At 45.3% G+C, this 19,105-nt stretch overlaps 3 protein-coding genes across 3 annotated transcripts in view; 2 read left to right on the top strand and 1 right to left on the bottom strand.

The window, feature by feature from the left end:
• The window catches only part of LOC114687207 (X-linked lymphocyte-regulated protein 5C-like), a 96,335-nt gene extending 85,543 nt beyond the window's left edge, over positions 1-10,792 (top strand). Inside the window, 4 exon segments of the mRNA XM_037198817.1 lie at positions 6,495-6,594; positions 7,824-7,922; positions 10,389-10,493; positions 10,587-10,792. Of these exon segments, the coding sequence (XP_037054712.1) occupies positions 6,495-6,594; positions 7,824-7,922; positions 10,389-10,493; positions 10,587-10,661 (379 nt within the window). The 3' untranslated portion in view covers positions 10,662-10,792.
• A 2,476-nt stretch (positions 10,793-13,268) lies between these two features.
• LOC114687203 (histone H2A-Bbd type 2/3-like) lies at positions 13,269-14,134 on the bottom strand. The gene has a single exon (XM_028861911.2). The coding sequence runs from the start codon at positions 13,841-13,843 to the stop codon at positions 13,469-13,471; it is 375 nt and encodes a 124-aa protein (XP_028717744.1). The 5' UTR covers positions 13,844-14,134; the 3' UTR covers positions 13,269-13,468.
• A 3,619-nt stretch (positions 14,135-17,753) lies between these two features.
• LOC114687204 (histone H2A-Bbd type 2/3-like) lies at positions 17,754-18,619 on the top strand. Its single transcript, XM_028861912.2, has one exon. The coding sequence runs from the start codon at positions 17,931-17,933 to the stop codon at positions 18,417-18,419; it is 489 nt and encodes a 162-aa protein (XP_028717745.2). The 5' UTR covers positions 17,754-17,930; the 3' UTR covers positions 18,420-18,619.
• The last annotated feature ends 486 nt before the right edge of the window (positions 18,620-19,105 follow it).

The raw sequence follows: 19,105 nt of genomic DNA, 5'->3' as shown, positions 1-19,105 counted from the left end.
AATTTGGGGGAACACAATACCACCACAGTTGTGACACTGTAATTATTTGGAGAAATAAGGACATGAAAAGCACATGCACCTCTTCAAGTTTAGATGGCTGTAGCTAGAGTTTTTCCTGCCTTGCCCACAGTCAGGACAAATCTTTGTCACGCCACCAGTCCCCACGGCCGCTCAAGACCCAACGCAGGTAAACATGAGACTTATATTGTTTCAAATCTGTATGGCCGTGGCAGGGCTTCTGCTAACTGTTCTTTATTCCTTAAATTAACGCCATTACCAGCAAATCATATACCTTGGTCACGTAGCTTCGTGATTACAGGTAGCTTTTACATCTTCCTGTCCTGGCAGCTGCTGCAGGCAGTGCCTCCTGCCTTCTGTTCTTTTTATTTCTCCTCTCTGTTAGTCCCACCTAATACTTCTTGCTAGCCACGGCTAATCAGGGTTTTATTTATTGACGCAATGCAGAGCAACTTGACATACGTCCATCCCCTCCCAGCAACAGCCAAGTGCACGACCATCTCAAGACACTGCACTCAGGCAATGTCCTAATCATCTGCTATGCGGACCTGCTGGGTAAAGCCAGAGGAACCCAAAGAACGGGCCTCCCACAGGACATCCACAGAACATCCCAGAGCAATGTGCTTTCCACAAATATTTGAAACTAGTTTGGTTTGAACCTGAGGATGCTACTCACCACTGTACTAAATACTTAGCTATATATTGTCCTTCTTGTTACACAAAACACCTAGTACATGGAGCAAGGTTATTTGTTTTTCCCAGTTCGAGGTATAAGGCAGCTAGATATTGGGCTATGCTTTAGATGAAGTGTGATGTCACAGTAGAGTGCTCATTACTAGATCGCTGGATGAGAATTAAGTTGAAATGATAAGACTGTTGGCATGCTCAGTGTGATATTTACTTTTAGAAAGAGATGTCAAAAATAGTGACAGAGGTGGTGTTTGCCTTTTGCTACACTGAAGAATGCAGATAATTTAAGTCACATAATTTCCAGTGGACTTAAAAACTGGGGTCCAATGATTGAGAGAAAAGTAGAACATGCACAGTGGAGACTTTTAAACCAAGGTAGAGGTCATAGTGAGAACAAGATGAGATAATTTAGGGAAACGTATAGAATGAGGCAAATAGGATGATGGGACAAAACCCTAGAACTGTGGATAGAAAGGGGACAAGCAGGGGAGATGGGAAACAAAAGCAGGTAAATAGGAGGAGAGAACTATCTTCCTGGCCTTGGAGAAGTGGGTAGAATCATCCGCTAGCCGCAGGTTACAGGAAAAGTGAGGTTCTTCCTGGATTTCTACAGCTTTCTGGATAGCTACAGGACAGGAGGAGGAAGGATGGCAGAGTGTGATGAAAGGACATTCAAACTCTGTTGTTGAGTTTTCTTTTAGTCTAGACCCATGTTGAAACACCAAAATGTTATTAGTTGTTTTTTACTCTTTTGGGGTGCCCACCACCCAGCTCCCAAATAAATCACATGGAGGCTCACTGTTAATTATAAATGGCCTGACCTTAGCTTAGCTTGTTTCTTGCCAGCATTTTTTTTTACTTTAAATTATCGCATCTACCTTTTGCCTCTGGGGTTTTTCCTTTTCATACTCCCGTATATCTTACTTTCACTCTTACTCCATGTGCTGGCCTGTGTGGGCTGGGCGGCTGGTCCGTGGTGTTTTCCTCTCCTTCTCTTGTTGCCCTTTTTTTCCTCCAAGATTTCTCCTATTTTATTCTCTCTGCTTGCCAGTTCCCCTATCCTTTCTCTTGCCTTGCTATTGGCTGTTCAGCTCTTTATTAGACCATTCAGTTGTTTCAGACAGGCACAGTAACACAGCTTTCACAGAGTTAAACAATACAAAATAAATGAATGCAGCACATCTTTGCATCATTAAACAAATGTTTCACAGCATGAACAAATATAACACACCTTAAAATAATATTCTACATCATTCCCCCTTTTTGTCTAAATAAAAAGTTTTAACTTTAATGTAGTAAAACTGTACACAACAAAAACAGTTATCAAGTAAGAGTTACATTTACAATATTCTGTCCATGTGTAGTTAGCATATTAAGAGAACATAATACATTATCTAACCTATCTTAGTGAATCCAGAGTTTTACACCTAATCTGCTTTCTATCATAACTAAGGAAAACTGCAACTATAACTATCTAGTCTTCGACTCCATCAAATACCAGAAGGATGTAATATTACCTAACAACAGAGACATTTCACTGCCTAGACAGTCACCCAAAGTGCCTCTGCAACTTTGGGACATCCATATTCAGCCTACAGGCCCAGAATATCTGGCAGACTTGATAGTGAAGCAGGAAATTTGAAGGTCTGTCCTGCCTTGTATTGGCAAAGTTCATCAGTCACTTTTTCTCTGTGTCCTGCAGAATATCTGGCAGACTCTTCTGTGAAGCAGGAATCTTGAAGGACTGTCTTGCCTTGTTTTGGCAAAACTCAGCGGTCACTTCCTGTGGATCCTGCATGTCCAGTCTGCACAGCACATTGTCATCAGTCAAAGGCAAGAACAGTTTTGTTGTCCAGTGGTTAACTTTGGCACAGTGAAAGCAAACTTCATAAGGAGTTTCTTCAGTGCCTATCATCTCTGAAGTAAATTGGTGCTGCCAGAAGCAGATGCGTCTCATTGTCATGAAAGCCCTAAGTTAACAAAACATTTTAATTGTCATATTCTATAGGTTTTTAAAGTGTTTGAAAACTATTTGTCTATCTAAAATATATCTATATGTGATCTTGAAAAATATACCTAACACATCTACAAATTTGATTATTATAGATGACTAACTACTGACCTGTGTTTCTTGATTATCCTAAATAGTTCATAATAATAGCTTTCAAAGCTATAACTTTACTTTACATTTTTAAATGAACTGCATGGGTATAATACCTAACCAAGAGTAGAAACATAAATACAGTATGTTGTAACAAAAGTAACCTTAAACTTACATCACTACACAAAAATCCTTTTAAGCAAGAATAGAAACATATATACAGTGTGTTGCAACAAAAATTACCTTAAATTTGTATCAGTATACAAAAGTCCTTACAAATACAAAATATTTGAAATAAACAGTTTTTATTTTAGTTTATAGTAGATTCAATAATTGACCCTATTATTTAAAGTAGATTCAATAATCTACTGTTCTATCTTATCATTCCTATGTTAACCTAAATGATAACAATCATCCATAGCCCACAAATAACAAAAGCCTCCACAAGCCAGCTCTTGGGAATGTGGGTGATATGTTCTCTGAACTGCTTCCTGATTGTCTGTGGGAGAAGCATCTTTAGGGATACCTGAGAAAATTTTGAGATAATGGCCAAGTCCTGGAAAGACTAGCTATAACCTTTGTTGATAGATATCGCCTGTCAATGTTAAGGAGGTCTGTCTTGATCAAACCTGATCAATACCATTCTTGAAGGAATCCACAGCCTCTTGTCTCCTATGGGAACAAAACTCCAAAGATTTTTGATTTCCATTTAACAAATAAATTTTTTTGAGTTCCATTTTAAAGTTAAGGCATTCTTAAAATATCTAGGCTGAATTATTTCAGCAGTCTTTCAATCCCATGTCTCTCAGCAGCTGCTGTTTGCTTCTCAACAGTCGGAAATTTAAAATCAACACAATAACATACAGGATCCAGACTCCCTGTGTATTTCCCATTTCTATGTGGTAGCTTATTCTTTTTCATTATTTTACTTCTCTCTTAAAGATTTTATATTTTTTTTTGTTTTTGTTTTTGGTTTTTCGAGACAGGGTTTCTCTGTGTAGCTTTGCGCCTTTCCTGGAACTCACTTTGTAGCCCAGGCTGGCCTCAAACTCAACAGAGATCCACCTGGTTCTGCCTCCGAGTGCTGGGATTAAAGGCATGCGCCATCACCGCCTGGCTCTAAGACTTTATTTTTAACTATATTTTTTTCTTGGACTATACCCTTTTTTCTTTTCTTTCTTATGCTATGCACATTGTAAAAACACACTTGAACCTGTTTAGAGGTTTTTTTGTTTTTGGTTTTTTTTTTCCATCTGGACCTCTTTTACTGCATATCTTTTTTGAACTTTTTTTGACCACACAAGCAAACTTTAAACTGCTAAGCTACAACTGAATCTTCCACATGGCTCTCTTGGCTGGCTCTGCCTGCTTCTAGGTTCCTGACAGCCAGGCCTAAATCTTACAGCCTGATCAGAGGTTTGTTACTGAAAACTGCATTCAACCTTCCTAGCTGCGGAAGCCTGTGCCTGTGCTGCCACAAGTGGTTTTTACTTACCATTTTATTTAGCCACTGGTGGCTGAACAACAGCTCTTCTTTAAGGAGCTGTGTCCTTTTTCTTTTTCTTTTCAGCTTTCTCAGGCCCTAGAGATATTTGAGCCCCATGCTGGGCACCAAAATGTTTTTGGGATTTCTTTTACTCTAGCCCATGTTGGAATGCCAAAATGTTGTTTGTTGTTTTTTTTTTTTTTACTCTTTTGGGGGCCTGCCACCTAGCTCCCAAATAAATCACATATGGAAGCTTATTCTTACTTATAAACGCCCAGCCTTAGCTTGGCTTGTTTCTTGCCAGCTTTTCTAACTTGAATTATCCCCTTTACCATTTAACTCTGGGCTTTTTTCCTTTTCTTACTTCTGTATATCTTACTTTCACTCTTACTCTGTGGATTGCTGTGTAGATGGGTGGCTGCCCCTAGCATCCCCCTCTTCTTGTTCTTGCTGCTCCTTTTTTTCCTCTGAGATTTCTCATTCTTTTTATTCTCTCTGCCTGCCTGCCTGCCTGCCCTGCTCTCCTGTCTCTTGCCTCACTATTGGTCATTCAGTTCTTTATTAGACCATGAGGTGTTTTAGACAGGCAAAGTAACACAGCTTCACAGAGTTAAACAAATGTAACATAAAAGAATGAAACACATCTTTGTATCATTAAACAAATGTTCCACAGCACAAACAAATGTAACACATCTCAAACATTCTACAAGAAAACACTGATGATTTTTGGAGGAGGGAGCAGAATGAGAATGACTATGGGTCCCATGAGGACATTTTCCTTCATGTCCTTTGAGTTTTCAAGTTACAATATTCCAGCACCATTCTCATCTTACAAAGAATGTTAAGAAGTCCAGAGAGTAACAAGTAGAGATATTAGAACAGAATCCCAGGCCATGTATTGTCAGAGACTGGAGTTTTGAGCACCACATGCCATGCCTCTCAAAGGATAAGAAACAAATTAATCCTAAACTAAAATCAAATTTCTATTATGGCTTTTATTAACCACACTTACCTAGAGACTAATCTAGAGACAGTCAAAGGTATGGTGAAAACAAAAACCACAAGCTTATGAGAACTGATGCCCATGTTTCAGGGTATAGGAATAGTCTTTCATCTCAGAACTTTATTGTCACATGAATTATTAGTTTTGCCCTTTAATTATGTTCATCCCTGATCAACACAGACCTCTGTCCAACACATTCATCTTCGTTCCCAGGCTGATGGAAGCTCCAGCTTGTGGCTATATATTTATTTGGAACATAGGACCCCTTAGATCTCAGGAACAAGACATACCCCCTCTTAAGTGCTTTGGACTTGCAACACACATTTGTTTTTTTTTTTTTCAATTTTAGCTCACTGAACAGAAGGAAGCTTGTAATTCAATATAAATGAATAGGATTGGAGAAAGGGAGGCATAGAGGAAGGAAGAAACATAGAAAACAGTATGTTTGGTTCACAGTTCCATAGGGAAATTTTTCCTTGTATTGCTCTTTACTTCTGTTTTTAATTAATTATTTTAGTTTATAAAATGATATATTTCATTATAACCACTTTTTGTGCATTTTCATATGTTTATGATATTGTATCTTGCTCTCGTTGCATGTAACTGTCTCCACCATTCCTGCACTTGCTCATGTGCTTGGTCTGCCTTATACTCTTGCAGTCCTAGTCAGATTACACACACAGACACACACACATACACAGGAAGGCCAGTCTTCTATGGTCTACAAAACTATACCTATTAGGAGGTACCATCAGCACTCTTTTTGGTAGATCGTTGTGGCCATGTGGGGGGCGGAGGTTCTGTGCCCTCTTCGTGTATCTAAGTCCCAGAGGATGAAGGGTATGTTGCCTTCACAACACAGACTTGGGCTCTCAGAAGACTCTCCAGGTTACTCCCTAAGGGAAAGGGAAGATGAGTCTAATTTTAAGCCAGAAATGCAATCTTGGGAAATGTATGCATCAGAGCATCCTAGGTGTTCGAGAAGGAAGACACGTGAAATGGCGCGTCACTGGCAGCAGATTAGGACAACATTCTTCTGGGACGAGAGTCACATTGCTGCCTCTCAAGAGCCAATTTCATTCATGTCCGCTTTCTCTTTTGCTCCCCGCTCTTGTTTCAAAATGTTGAGTGCGTGTGCCATTGCCTTACCCACACGCAGTGTGACAATGCTCAGTAATCGTTACTGTGTTTTACAGGCAGGAGCTTCACTCCATGCACTCCCAGATGTTTGAGTCTCTGTATCACAAGTGGCTGGACGAGGTGGGGAGAGCAAGGGAGCAAGAAGAACACCTTACTGTGAGTGTCAGGGCTTCAGTGCATCAAGTCGAGAGGGAAAGGGACAGGACAGGACGTGAGCATACGGAGACAAGGAGGGTGGTGAATGTGGCCTGGAGAGACTGGCCCTCCTCTCTGGCTTGCTTCTTTTTCTGTGGAGGGGTGATGTGGTCATGGGTTAGGAGCCAGCATGGGGGGCTGGGGAGGCTGAGCAGGCACTGCCTGGAGAGTGCAAGAGAAGGTATGGGCTTGTATGCTCAGAGGGAGGGGACCCTTTGTGAGCCACACAGTGCAGATGCCAAATAGTGCTGGACGGGGTGGCCGGGCGGGGGGGTGGTGGTGGTGGTCCCAGGTGGCCTTCTGACACAGTGATCAGGGAGGCAGAGTGAGAACGGTCAGTATCGACACCGAGTAGTGCGGTCTTTGAGGAATCTTTCATCCTGATGGAGGATAGAGCTGTACTCCCAGAGGCGCTGACTTCCAAAGGTGGGGAAGCAGAACTTAGAATCTGAGGGAGATGGAGACAGATTCCAGTCTGGTGGTGAGGAGCATGTTCTCTGGACCCCATTGCTTGGGATGCAACCATAGTCCTGACACTTGCTCATTGTGAAAGCTCAGGAAAATAATTAACCTCCCTGCCTCAGTTTCCTAGGACTGAAAGCAGGCCTGTGAAGAATCCCTACCTTCCTAGACTTTGTGTATTCAGTGGTTTCATTTTGTGGCATGTTGCTATGGAACGTTTGACTGGGAGCTGATGCCTGTTTGCTATTCGTCTTCCCTGCCCTTCTTATTTGGTTGATAATGTAGTTGATGGTGTGTTACAAGCCGGGGAATGACTGGTTGATGAGGAAGGCTTAGGTCAAAACTTTATTTATTTATTTATTTTTTTTGAAAAGAAGGGTTTCCTTAGAAGCTATTCTGTGTCCTCGTTGTATTAAAATAAATACTTTATGAAAACAAAGGAATGCTTTGTACTTAATTTTGGTGAGGTGAGAATCCACAGATTAGGTGGGTCTTGTGTTAATTTCAAAATGAATAATTATTTCATAGAATTTTTGCAGAGGATTGACAGACTATCTCACTCTGTGACTGGTCAGACCGTGTTATGTTGCTTTTGGCAGTGAAGGGCATGTCTTCAAACTTGTTCATGAATGTCAGAACACAAAACATCACGGGAAGCAATTCCTGTAAGCAGCAGGGTTGGATGCTCAGTTTTACTGACATTTTGTCATTGATTTCCTCTATTGCAGCTTATAGCTCAGCAGCAGATGAAGATTTTACAGAAAGCTCTAGAGGATCATGAAACCAGGATTGAAAACGCTAAAGATTTATGTGACACAGTTTTGAAGGTCTGGTGGATTGCACTTGTTAACAGAACACTCCCATTTTATGTCACACCAGGTGTCTATAAAGGCAGAAGACAGGTTGGCCCTTTCTCAGTTTGTGGGAGAAGTAATTAGTTTTGAAATCCGGGATCACATTCTCTTTGGATTATTTTCCCCACACATAGGAGGAATGCTAAGGTTTGTTTAAGCTGGGAAACTGATGACAGTGTTGGGGGCAGTGTTCTAGCACGGGAGCTGGTGACTGGAAATTTGCTTAGAAAGGAGCATACTGCATCACAGTGATGAGCTACTATTGACCTCCCGTGACATTTCGATGGAAATTGGCAAGTCTGGGGATCCTTCTGGTTTTCTTTGACTCGTTTGGATTGGACAGGTCGGTAAAACAAGCAATGGGCAAGGGTAGGTTTTATTTTCTTTCATGCTGAGTGTTTTGCAGTCTTCCGACATCAGCCTTGTTCTTGAGTATTGGTGGTCGTGTATTTCAAGAGCTCCCCAAGAGATGTGGGGAATGACAAAGCTGGCAGAGGATTAACCCTCTTTGAACTGAGAGCTGCGAGCTGGCAATGGTACCCTTGCTGAAGCTCTAGGTCCTGAGTGACCTCTATATATCCAGGAGTTGAAGCAGCCCTTCAATGGGAATTCTTTTTGATGCTCTCATTTAAATAGGCTATGAAATAATCTCTCCTCATATCTGATTCAGATGCCTTAACTAAAGTGCTCAGTGTGCCAAGGTAAAGTAAATGTTTTTCAAGATGCTATCGAGAAGCTAGGGTCTGTCTTTGCTGAGCAAGCATGAGTACCCCAGTTAGTACCCTAGTGTATATCCCCAGCAGCCACGTGTCCTCCAGGCACGGCAACAGGTGCCTATAACCCCAGAGTGGTGAGGGTGGAGAGAGACACAAGGAGCCCTGGGGCTTGTGGGACCACCAGTACAGCCAAATTGGAAAACCCTGTGTTTAGTGAGAGACCCTGCCTCAAAAAGTCATGTGGTGAGCGGTTCAGGAAGGCGCAGGCACACGGGAGCACACACGTATGCGTGCAAACATGTACATGTGAAGGAAATCACTTTGAGTGTTTTTTTTTTTTTTTATCACCTCTGGTCTCCACACCCAAGCACACATACATGGACACCCTCTGGCACACACCCATGCACACAGAAAAGTAAAACTGAATTTTCAAGACCTTGGGGCCATCTACATACATCCAGTCCTTTAGGAAGAGCTTAAGGAAAGGGAACATGCAGCTCTAGTGCAGCTGAATACTGCTTGGGAACTGGTTGGAAGAACTGACCAGAAAGGCTTGCTTCTAACTGTGAGTGCTCAATGTGAGTAGCACCACAGAGGGAGCCTTGTGACTGGGCCTCTCTGGCTTCCCAGGTGGTCCCTGCCCTTCTGCCCTGTGCTCTGCTGCCTCTCTCACTCTCTTGATCTCCCTCTGCTTCTCCACTCAGGCTTCCTTCCTTTCCTAGTCCTTGGCTCTGGCTCTGAGGGACTGTTGCTCGGAAACATGGTCTTTCCCTCTTCCAGATTTCCCAGTGGCCTTCCTTCTTAATTCTCTCTGCTTCCTGTGTCCTCTGCACAACATGCCCGCTCCACCACCACCACCACCCCCAGCCTCTTGACAGCTTCACTGGCTGCCTGCTTCCCTCTGTCCATTTTGTCTTCCCTCCTCCCAGTGCACCAGCTTCCCCTGAAGTGGCTCCTATTCCGTGTCCATGCTTTGCTTCTGCTCTTTGCCCAGAAAGCTCCCCGCGCCTTGTCTTCCCTCAGGAAATCCTATGTTTTTGCGGCTTGAAGTCACCATTTGTGTCCTTTTCAGCCGGGAGCCCAGCAAGCTCCCCTTCCATACCTGTTTTCAGCTAGTGTGCATGTCATCTGTTCCCAAGCTGCTCTGGGCCCTGAGAATAGGGCAGAGACCGAACAGGCATTTTGCAATTCCTGGACAGAGGGTGACACAGTTCTTTCTCCTCTGTGTCCACCACTGCAGTGTTCTTTGAGAGATCAGAGGGGTTTGAGTCCCCGCTTGAGCTTTTCTTAGATTGAAGGGTCATGGGATTGTACACTGTGTCTTCCTCTGAAAAATCACATTCCATGGACATAGTGAATGGCTCCTTCCTCTGGGAAAACCTTGGGGGTCTCCAACGTGGGCCTGTGCCTCGTTTTCCATGTCTGCTCCGTGGGACCTTTTAACTGATCCTCCACCCATTTTCCGAGATAAGTGCCTTAGCTGTTGTTGTCCCACAAGGGCACCACCTTAAAATGTGGCACTGGAGCTTTTTTTGGAGTGGCTAATTAGGTGTGTGTGTGTGAAGTAGCCACTGTTCTTACTTTGAATTCATAACAAGCCTCCTTTGGATATGCAAAGTCGGTTCTTTTAAAATTAAATGAGGTGAGGTGTCAAGCCAAGCCAGGGCTTTGTGCTCAAGCAGAGTTTTGTTTGTTTGTTTGTTTGTTTGTTTGTTTGTTTCAGAAAGCCAAGGACTTGAGTGAACATCGCAAAGCTTTTATTGGTGGTGAAGAAAGTGAAGTGAAGAAAGAAATCTCCAAGGCGCAGGACAGAGTTATCATGGAAACTGTAAGTCCTGTGTCTGTAATGCCGTGTGCCTCGGGATGGCTTCCTACGGGCAGAGATGGAATAACAATTCCCTAATTCTCCATTTCCAAACAGCAAGAGCAAGATGTGTCTGTTGTTGAAACATACCTTCAATCCCTGGTCCTTGACCACTCTGAAGAAACCATCTGAAGCTCACGTAGAGGACGCACAGGGAGCATTAGCCGTGCTAAGAGGACGTTAGTAGCAGTCAGTGCAGCTCCTTTCTCTTTACTTTGCTTGTTAGAAATATGACTGAGACTCTGTTAACCATTAAGTGAACCCCAACAGTTCTGTGAGTAGCAACAGTTCAGTGTGGATCCTCTAGCCCCTGACAGCAAGGGAGATGCATTCTCCCCAGCAGTGGCACTCTCATTTTGCAAGAAAATGTCATTTGATTTTACGATTGGCTTCTTTGGTTCCCTGTCACTTGCCCAAAGTGAATGTTACCTTTCTTATTTCAGGAAGAAATAAATAACGGTGGGATCCATTTTTCTGTGCGTGCTTTCATTTATTCAGGAGGTCACAGAGCCAATTCCATTGCAAACGGGCCTTTACAGGAAAGCCAACCCAACATGTTCACTCAGACTTAAAACTGAGCACAACTCATGTTTTCCTGCCCAGATGTGCTAAACTGTTGACAGCGTTCCCACAGCAGAGCCAGATCTTACCGTGTTGGGTGTGAGCTTGCAGTGGGGCTGTGGCATTTCCCAAAGACTCGTTTCTAGGCTGTATTCAACACTGGTTGGAAGACACCTGCCCTTATCTTTGGTCACAAACATTTTATCATCGATGAATATCTGCATGAGCATTTACAGTTTCAGAATTTTAGATGGGTGTTTCCAGGAGCAATTTTTATAGTGCTTCTATTATTCATATTATTTACTCAGCTTGGATGTGGAATTGTACACATAGGCCTCTAACTCTAAAAATTAAAGATTTCCTATTTTTTCCCTTATTTTTTTCCCTGTGCTGTTTTATAAAGTCTTGAAAACCTTTTTTTCTGAATCCATTTGAAGTTGTCTTTAATATATCCTTTATTCATACTCTTTGTGTAGCTTACTATTAAAAAGAAAACCCATCTCCCAAAACTGATTTCCATATTTCCCCCATATTCCTCATTTCATGTGTCTGTATTATCCATTCTTCTCTTCTTTTGTATATTTTTAAAATTGATTTATATATGTGAAATTATCCTTAGTTTTACAATTGAATGTTCTTCATGATTTCATTACCACATATGTATATCTGCATATCTGCATACTGTATATATATACCAAGCCACCAGGCTTCAACCCTTTTCATTCTTCCAAATATGCCATCTTCCAAAATCACCTCTTTCCAACAGTCTTCTCTTCTGTTTTCAGGTCCTGTAAATTATTACTTTTTTTCTCCACATATGAATGATAATATATTGTACTTGTGTTTCTACGTCTGGCTTTTTTTCCCTCTTAGTATCCTACAGTTCCATCCATTTGCTTACAAATGGCAGAATTTCATTTTCTTCATAAGCTGGGGGAGGCTTCAAATATGTATGCATTTATGTAATTTTTTTTTTTTTTGCCTTCATGAGTTGTCCACTTATGTTGTCTGTTTTTGCTTTTCTATGTCTCCTCTACTTGAATGGTCCTATGAAGTTGTTAGTTTCCTTTGTGGCAGGGGAGGGAAAGACAGAGTATGGTGAGTTTGCAGGGAACTGGGCAGATAGAAGCGATGGTGTCAGTGCTTAGACTGATGGGTACAGGCCTGAGCTGCTCCAAGTTATGGCCTCAACTGAATTTGGGAGGGGTGGCCAAACATTGCAAATGAATGGGCAACTGCAGCCGTTTGAAGTAAGAAGTGGAAGGCAGCTATGGCATTCTTGCCCAGAGCATACAGAGAGGTTTCCAACTCCAGTCACAGGTCACAGGAACGATGTTTCAGATTCTGTCCGGCCATCATACCTATATGCAAATGATAGCCTGTGGGAGGAAACCAGTTGCCAAACAAATATGCTGAGGGTGGGACTTGGATAGCCAAAAATTGAAGGAAGGGCAAGCAGAGTGTCAGACCATTCGGCAAGTAACAGTCTGTAGGGTAGAGTTTAGCTTTAGGGATAGGGCCTCATGTACAAAACCTCAATCCCAGGGCAGGCAAAGCCATAGATGTTGGAGCATTCCAGGCACTGGCACACAGGTTATATCTTATTCACATCCAGTGCCAGGCAAACCTCCTGGCAGATCTTGCTGATGAATAATGATTAATAAAGGTTAATAATGAGTCATAATCCTCCATGACCCTAGGCCCCACATGCCACTGTTCTGTTCTGTTCACGTCTGCGTCCCCAGCCAGAAGGCCGCCTTTGCACGTGGGTCGTCTCTGCTCTGTGGTCTCCTATGAGAAGGCCATCTTTCTGATGCAGCTGGCCAGGCTGGCCCTGCATGCGTGTTCAGGGCCAAGAGGTGCATCGTGGGTACCCCCATCCAGGCCCCCCTGTCTGTTCCTCCACCACCCCTGCCTGCCTTCCACACCTGCACCCCGAACGCCACTGTGTTGCCGCACTAGGCCACCCTGACCTTCTTCCCCTACCTTCCACTCACTCCCACCTCATGCCCAAAGGAAAAAGTAGGGAAACCAGCCTGTAGGTCACCCGCACCCCAGCACCACTCCCACCCGCTGTGTTCCTCCAACTAGGCCCACCTCACCCTCTGCCCCACCGCCGCCCTCACCCCCACCCCAGCCCCACCCCGTGCCAAAGGAAAAGCCAGGGAAGCAAACCTATGGGCTTCTCGAACCAAAGCTTTAATAAGAGCACAACAGGGAGAAGGAAGGGACGAGGCTGACCAGCCTCGCCGGGCTGTCTGTGGGAAAGTTTGGGCGGGATGAACCGGGATGAACCGATGCTCGGTGGATGGACTGGGGCGGATGGGCAGGTCAGCAACCCGGAGCCAGCCAGCAGCAGCAACAGCAGCAGGTAGTAGCTAGCGTCGACGTCGACGCCCACGATGAGGGCCGCCACCCGGGGCCACCTGGGAGATGGTGGCGAACTGGAACAGTTGGCTGAGCTGCGTGTTATTGTAGACAGTCACGTCCAGCAGCTCCGGGGTGATGAGCCTCTGTGCGCCTCGGCGTTGGGCCTCATTGCCTGCCAGCTCCAGCAGCCTGCGGGTCAGGAACTCCAGGATGGCGGTCAGCAAGATGGGCACCGTTTCGCTCAGCCGCCGGGCATGGCCGCTCTCCCGAAGATGGTGTTCCACCAGGCTCACAGAGAAGGTCAGCTCGGCTCTGGAGGTGCGGGAGCGGCGAGACGACGACGACGACGACCCTCGACGGCTGCCCTGTCTGGTCCTGGGCATGTTGGCCTCGGAGCGCGACCTCACCTCACAGGCTGGTTCCGCTCCACCTGGCTGCTCTCTGCTGGCCGGCTGGGCTCTGGGCCTCCAGGCTGATCCCAAGGGCCCCCTCTGCGTCTGGCTGCGTATCCTAGCGACCCCTCACGGTCGAAGTTCACTCTTCTGTGCTCCCACTCCAGCTCCCACTGATGACGTGTGGTGTGTGACGGCTCCCAGCCAGCCCTCGCTAGGGGCGCTGTCGCCACCTTGACACCTTGGGCTGCTCAAGGAGCCTTCTAGGAAAGACAAAGACGTCGGGGGGAGGGGGGAGCAACTCAGTGGTGCCATTGCGAACCAAGCCCTTCACAACCCTCGGCTTCTAAGGTACTTTCACCGTGCCTACCCGTTAAGCGTGAGCTCGTTGTCCCTGCCTTCCCCACCACCGCCCACCACCCACCCCACGCCCCACCCAGGATCCCAGTCACCGCTGTAAACCTGAGGGGTTTTTCCCTTTTCCTGCCGGAGACTTAAACTCGGAGCTCCAAGCATCCCGAGCAAATCCAGAGCTACAGGCTTTCCTGGGCCCTGGGGCCCCTTAGCCACTACTCTGCTTTCTGCCGCGTCAGCTCATCTCTGAGTTGGACAGCTCTTGGAGGTGGAATCATTCGGCAAACTGTCCTCTTGAGTGTACCTGTGTCTGTCCGTTTCACTTAGCATCCTGGATTCATGATGTTTCAGCCACAGTACACAGTTCCTTGTGTCTCACCTCGCCTATGTAGCGGCTTGAACCAGTGCTCCTCCATTCCTTTCCACACCCGAATAATAGTCCACTGTATGCTAACAAGTCTTTTGTAGAATATTATTTTAAGCTGTGTTACTCTTGTTTGTGTCGCATGGATCCTAAAGAGTCTTATTAATAAAACCAACCCAGGCCAGGTATTGGGGTGAACACTGAATGATCAGAGAAACAGAACAAGCCACAGCCACAGCCACGTCACCTTGCCAGTTTCTCAGCTCATCCTGTTTCCTCGGACTGGAAGCCTCTGAGTCCTCATCCAAATGAATCTCAGCCGAATTGCTGCTCAAAAGCCTAAAGCTTAACCAGCCAAATGCTTCTAGTTTCTCGTCTTCACGCCTTATATATCTTTCTGCTTTCTGCCATCACTTCCTGCGATTATTATGCCTGGCTATTTCCAGTGTGGCCTTGAACTCGCAGAGATCCATGCCTCCAGAAGGCTAGAATTAAAGGTGTGAGTGCCACCACTTTCTAGCCTCTGTAGCTAGTGGCTGTTCTGTTCCCTGACCCCAGATAAGTTTATTACGGTCACACAATATTTTGGGGAACACAATACCACCACATCTCCCCCCCCTTTTGTTGTATAAAATTTTAAAAAGCTTATAACTAATGCAAGGAAAACTACATCCAATAAGCACATACAATATATACAGTCAAGAATTACATTGACGATGTCTAGTCCATTAACATTTGAAAGACTCAGACCAATAACTCCATTAATATATAACAACGTCCAGTCCATTTGCATTTGATAAACTCAGACAAAAAAATTCATTACTTATCCTATTTAAAACAAGTAGTTCCTTTTTAAAAGTAGATTTAATAATTGACCTTTTTATCTTATCATATCCATATTCTCTCTCTTCTTTTCATAATACATTCAATAGTCTTCTACTTTTTGTCATTTAAATATCTTCCCCTTTTTCTTTTTAGAGGAGATTCAACGATCTACCCATTGATCCTATTATTTCTTTATCTTTTTTCTCAGAGTAGATTCAATGATCTACCTCCTATCTATATTCTCTTTTTTCTTTTTCTTTTTTTTAAACAAAAACTCTGAACTTAATCTCCTTGTTCAGCTTTTTCCCTGACCATTAACAATTAACAACTTGTAACTAACCATCATAAACAGTGACAATATCCCTAACTTACTAAACAACCAAAAAAACACCCACCCTACTTCTTGGGAATGTGGGTGTCGTGTTCTTAAAATTGCTTCCTGCTTTCTGGGGGTGAAGACATCTTTAGGGAATCCTAAAAAGAAAATTTGGGGGTTAATTGTCAAGTCCTGATAAAGTTAGTTGTATCATTTGTCCAGTCTCTGCATAATGGAAAAGTGCAGGGTTTGTCTCAAGTCCTTCCTCAAGTTGTCTATGAATCTGCATCATCTCAGCTAGCCATCTTGAAAATGTTCTGAGCAGTTTGTAGTCCAAAGTCAATCTGTTGGTGGTGTTAATCAGCTTAATGGTTTTTTTTATCATAGTTCATGTGGATTCGACCTTGTGGGCTCCTGTCATCTTTTTGAAGATTTCAAAGTTGCTGTTAGGTGTGGTCATGGTTCCTGCAGATTTTTATTTTTTATTTTTTATTTTTATTTCAGAGTTTTTGTTTAAAAAAAAGAAAAAGAAAAAAGAGAATATAGATAGGAGGTAGATCATTGAATCTACTCTGAGAAAAAAGATAAAGAAATAATAGGATCAATGGGTAGATCGTTGAATCTCCTCTAAAAAGAAAAAGGGGAAGATATTTAAATGACAAAAAGTAGAAGACTATTGAATGTATTATGAAAAGAAGAGAGAGAATATGGATATGATAAGATAAAAAGGTCAATTATTAAATCTACTTTTAAAAAGGAACTACTTGTTTTAAATAGGATAAGTAATGAATTTTTTTTGTCTGAGTTTATCAAATGCAAATGGACTGGACGTTGTTATATATTAATGGAGTTATTGGTCTGAGTCTTTCAAATGTTAATGGACTAGACATCGTCAATGTAATTCTTGACTTTATATATTGTATATGCTTATTGGATGTAGTTTTCCTTGCATTAGTTATAAGTTTTTTAAAATTTTATACAACAAAAGGGGGGGGGATGTGGTGGTATTGTGTTCCCCAAAATATTGTGTGACCGTAATAAACTTATCTGGGGTCAGGGAACAGAACAGCCACTAGCTACAGAGGCTAGAAAGTGGTGGCACTCACACCTTTAATTCTAGCCTTCTGGAGGCATGGATCTCTGCAAGTTCAAGGCCACACTGGAAATAGCCAGGCATAATAATCGCAGGAAGTGATGGCAGAAAGCAGAAAGATATATAAGGCGTGAAGACGAGAAACTAGAAGCATTTGGCTGGTTAAGCTTTAGGCTTTTGAGCAGCAATTCGGCTGAGATTCATTTGGATGAGGACTCAGAGGCTTCCAGTCCGAGGAAACAGGATGAGCTGAGAAACTGGCAAGGTGACGTGGCTGTGGCTGTGGCTTGTTCTGTTTCTCTGATCATTCAGTGTTCACCCCAATACCTGGCCCTGGGTTGGTTTTATTAATAAGACTCTTTAGGATCCATGCGACACAAACAAGAGTAACACAGCTTAAAATAATATTCTACAAAAGACTTGTTAGCATACAGTGGACTATTATTCGGGTGTGGAAAGGAATGGAGGAGCACTGGTTCAAGCCGCTACATAGGCGAGGTGAGACACAAGGAACTGTGTACTGTGGCTGAAACATCATGAATCCAGGATGCTAAGTGAAACGGACAGACACAGGTACACTCAAGAGGACAGTTTGCCGAATGATTCCACCTCCAAGAGCTGTCCAACTCAGAGATGAGCTGACGTGGCAGAAAGCAGAGTAGTGGCTAAGGGGCCCCAGGGCCCAGGAAAGCCTGTAGCTCTGGATTTGCTCGGGATGCTTGGAGCTCCGAGTTTAAGTCTCCGGCAGGAAAAGGGAAAAACCCCTCAGGTTTACAGCGGTGACTGGGATCCTGGGTGGGGCGTGGGGTGGGTGGTGGGCGGTGGTGGGGAAGGCAGGGACAACGAGCTCACGCTTAACGGGTAGGCACGGTGAAAGTACCTTAGAAGCCGAGGGTTGTGAAGGGCTTGGTTCGCAATGGCACCACTGAGTTGCTCCCCCCTCCCCCCGACGTCTTTGTCTTTCCTAGAAGGCTCCTTGAGCAGCCCAAGGTGTCAAGGTGGCGACAGCGCCCCTAGCGAGGGCTGGCTGGGAGCCGTCACACACCACACGTCATCAGTGGGAGCTGGAGTGGGAGCACAGAAGAGTGAACTTCGACCGTGAGGGGTCGCTAGGATACGCAGCCAGATGCAGAGGGGGCCCTTGGGATCAGCCTGGAGGCCCAGAGCCCAGCCGGCCAGCAGAGAGCAGCCAGGTGGAGCGGAACCAGCCTGTGAGGTGAGGTCGCGCTCCGAGGCCAACATGCCCAGGACCAGACAGGGCAGCCGTCGAGGGTCGTCGTCGTCGTCGTCTCGCCGCTCCCGCACCTCCAGAGCCGAGCTGACCTTCTCTGTGAGCCTGGTGGAACACCATCTTCGGGAGAGCGGCCATGCCCGGCGGCTGAGCGAAACGGTGCCCATCTTGCTGACCGCCATCCTGGAGTTCCTGACCCGCAGGCTGCTGGAGCTGGCAGGCAATGAGGCCCAACGCCGAGGCGCACAGAGGCTCATCACCCCGGAGCTGCTGGACGTGACTGTCTACAATAACACGCAGCTCAGCCAACTGTTCCAGTTCGCCACCATCTCCCAGGTGGCCCCGGCTGGTGGCCCTCATCGTGGGCGTCGACGTCGACGCTAGCTACTACCTGCTGCTGTCGCTGCTGCTGGCTGGCTCCGGGTTGCTGACCTGCCCACCCGCCCCAGTCCATCCACCGAGCATCGGTTCATCCCGGTTCATCCCGCCCAAACTTTCCCACAGACAGCCCGGCGAGGCTGGTCAGCCTCGTCCCTTCCTTCTCCCTGTTGTGCTCTTATTAAAGCTTTGGTTCGAGAAGCCCATAGGTTTGCTTCCCTGGCTTTTCCTTTGGCACGGGGTGGGGCTGGGGGTGGGGGTGAGGGCGGCGGTGGGGGCAGAGGGTGAGGTGGGCCTAGTTGGAGGAACACAGCGGGTGGGAGTGGTGCTGGGGTGCGGGTGACCTACAGGCTGGTTTCCCTACTTTTTCCTTTGGGCATGAGGTGGGAGTGAGTGGAAGGTAGGGGAAGAAGGTCAGGGTGGCCTAGTGCGGCAACACAGTGGCGTTCGGGGTGCAGGTGTGGAAGGCAGGCAGGGGTGGTGGAGGAACAGACAGGGGGGACCTGGATGGGGGTACCCACGATGCACCTCTTGGCCCTGAACACGCATGCAGGGCCAGCCTGGCCAGCTGCATCAGAAAGATGGCCTTCTCATAGGAGACCACAGAGCAGAGACGACCCACGTGCAAAGGCGGCCTTCTGGCTGGGGACGCAGACATGAACAGAACAGAACAGTGGCATGTGGGGCCTAGG

Source organism: Peromyscus leucopus, chromosome X, assembly GCF_004664715.2.
Source record: "Peromyscus leucopus breed LL Stock chromosome X, UCI_PerLeu_2.1, whole genome shotgun sequence".
In the NCBI taxonomy this organism is placed as follows: Eukaryota; Metazoa; Chordata; class Mammalia; order Rodentia; family Cricetidae; genus Peromyscus; species Peromyscus leucopus.
The sequence above is the reverse complement of the archived record's forward strand: the minus strand, read 5'-3'. Positions and strand labels throughout refer to the sequence as shown.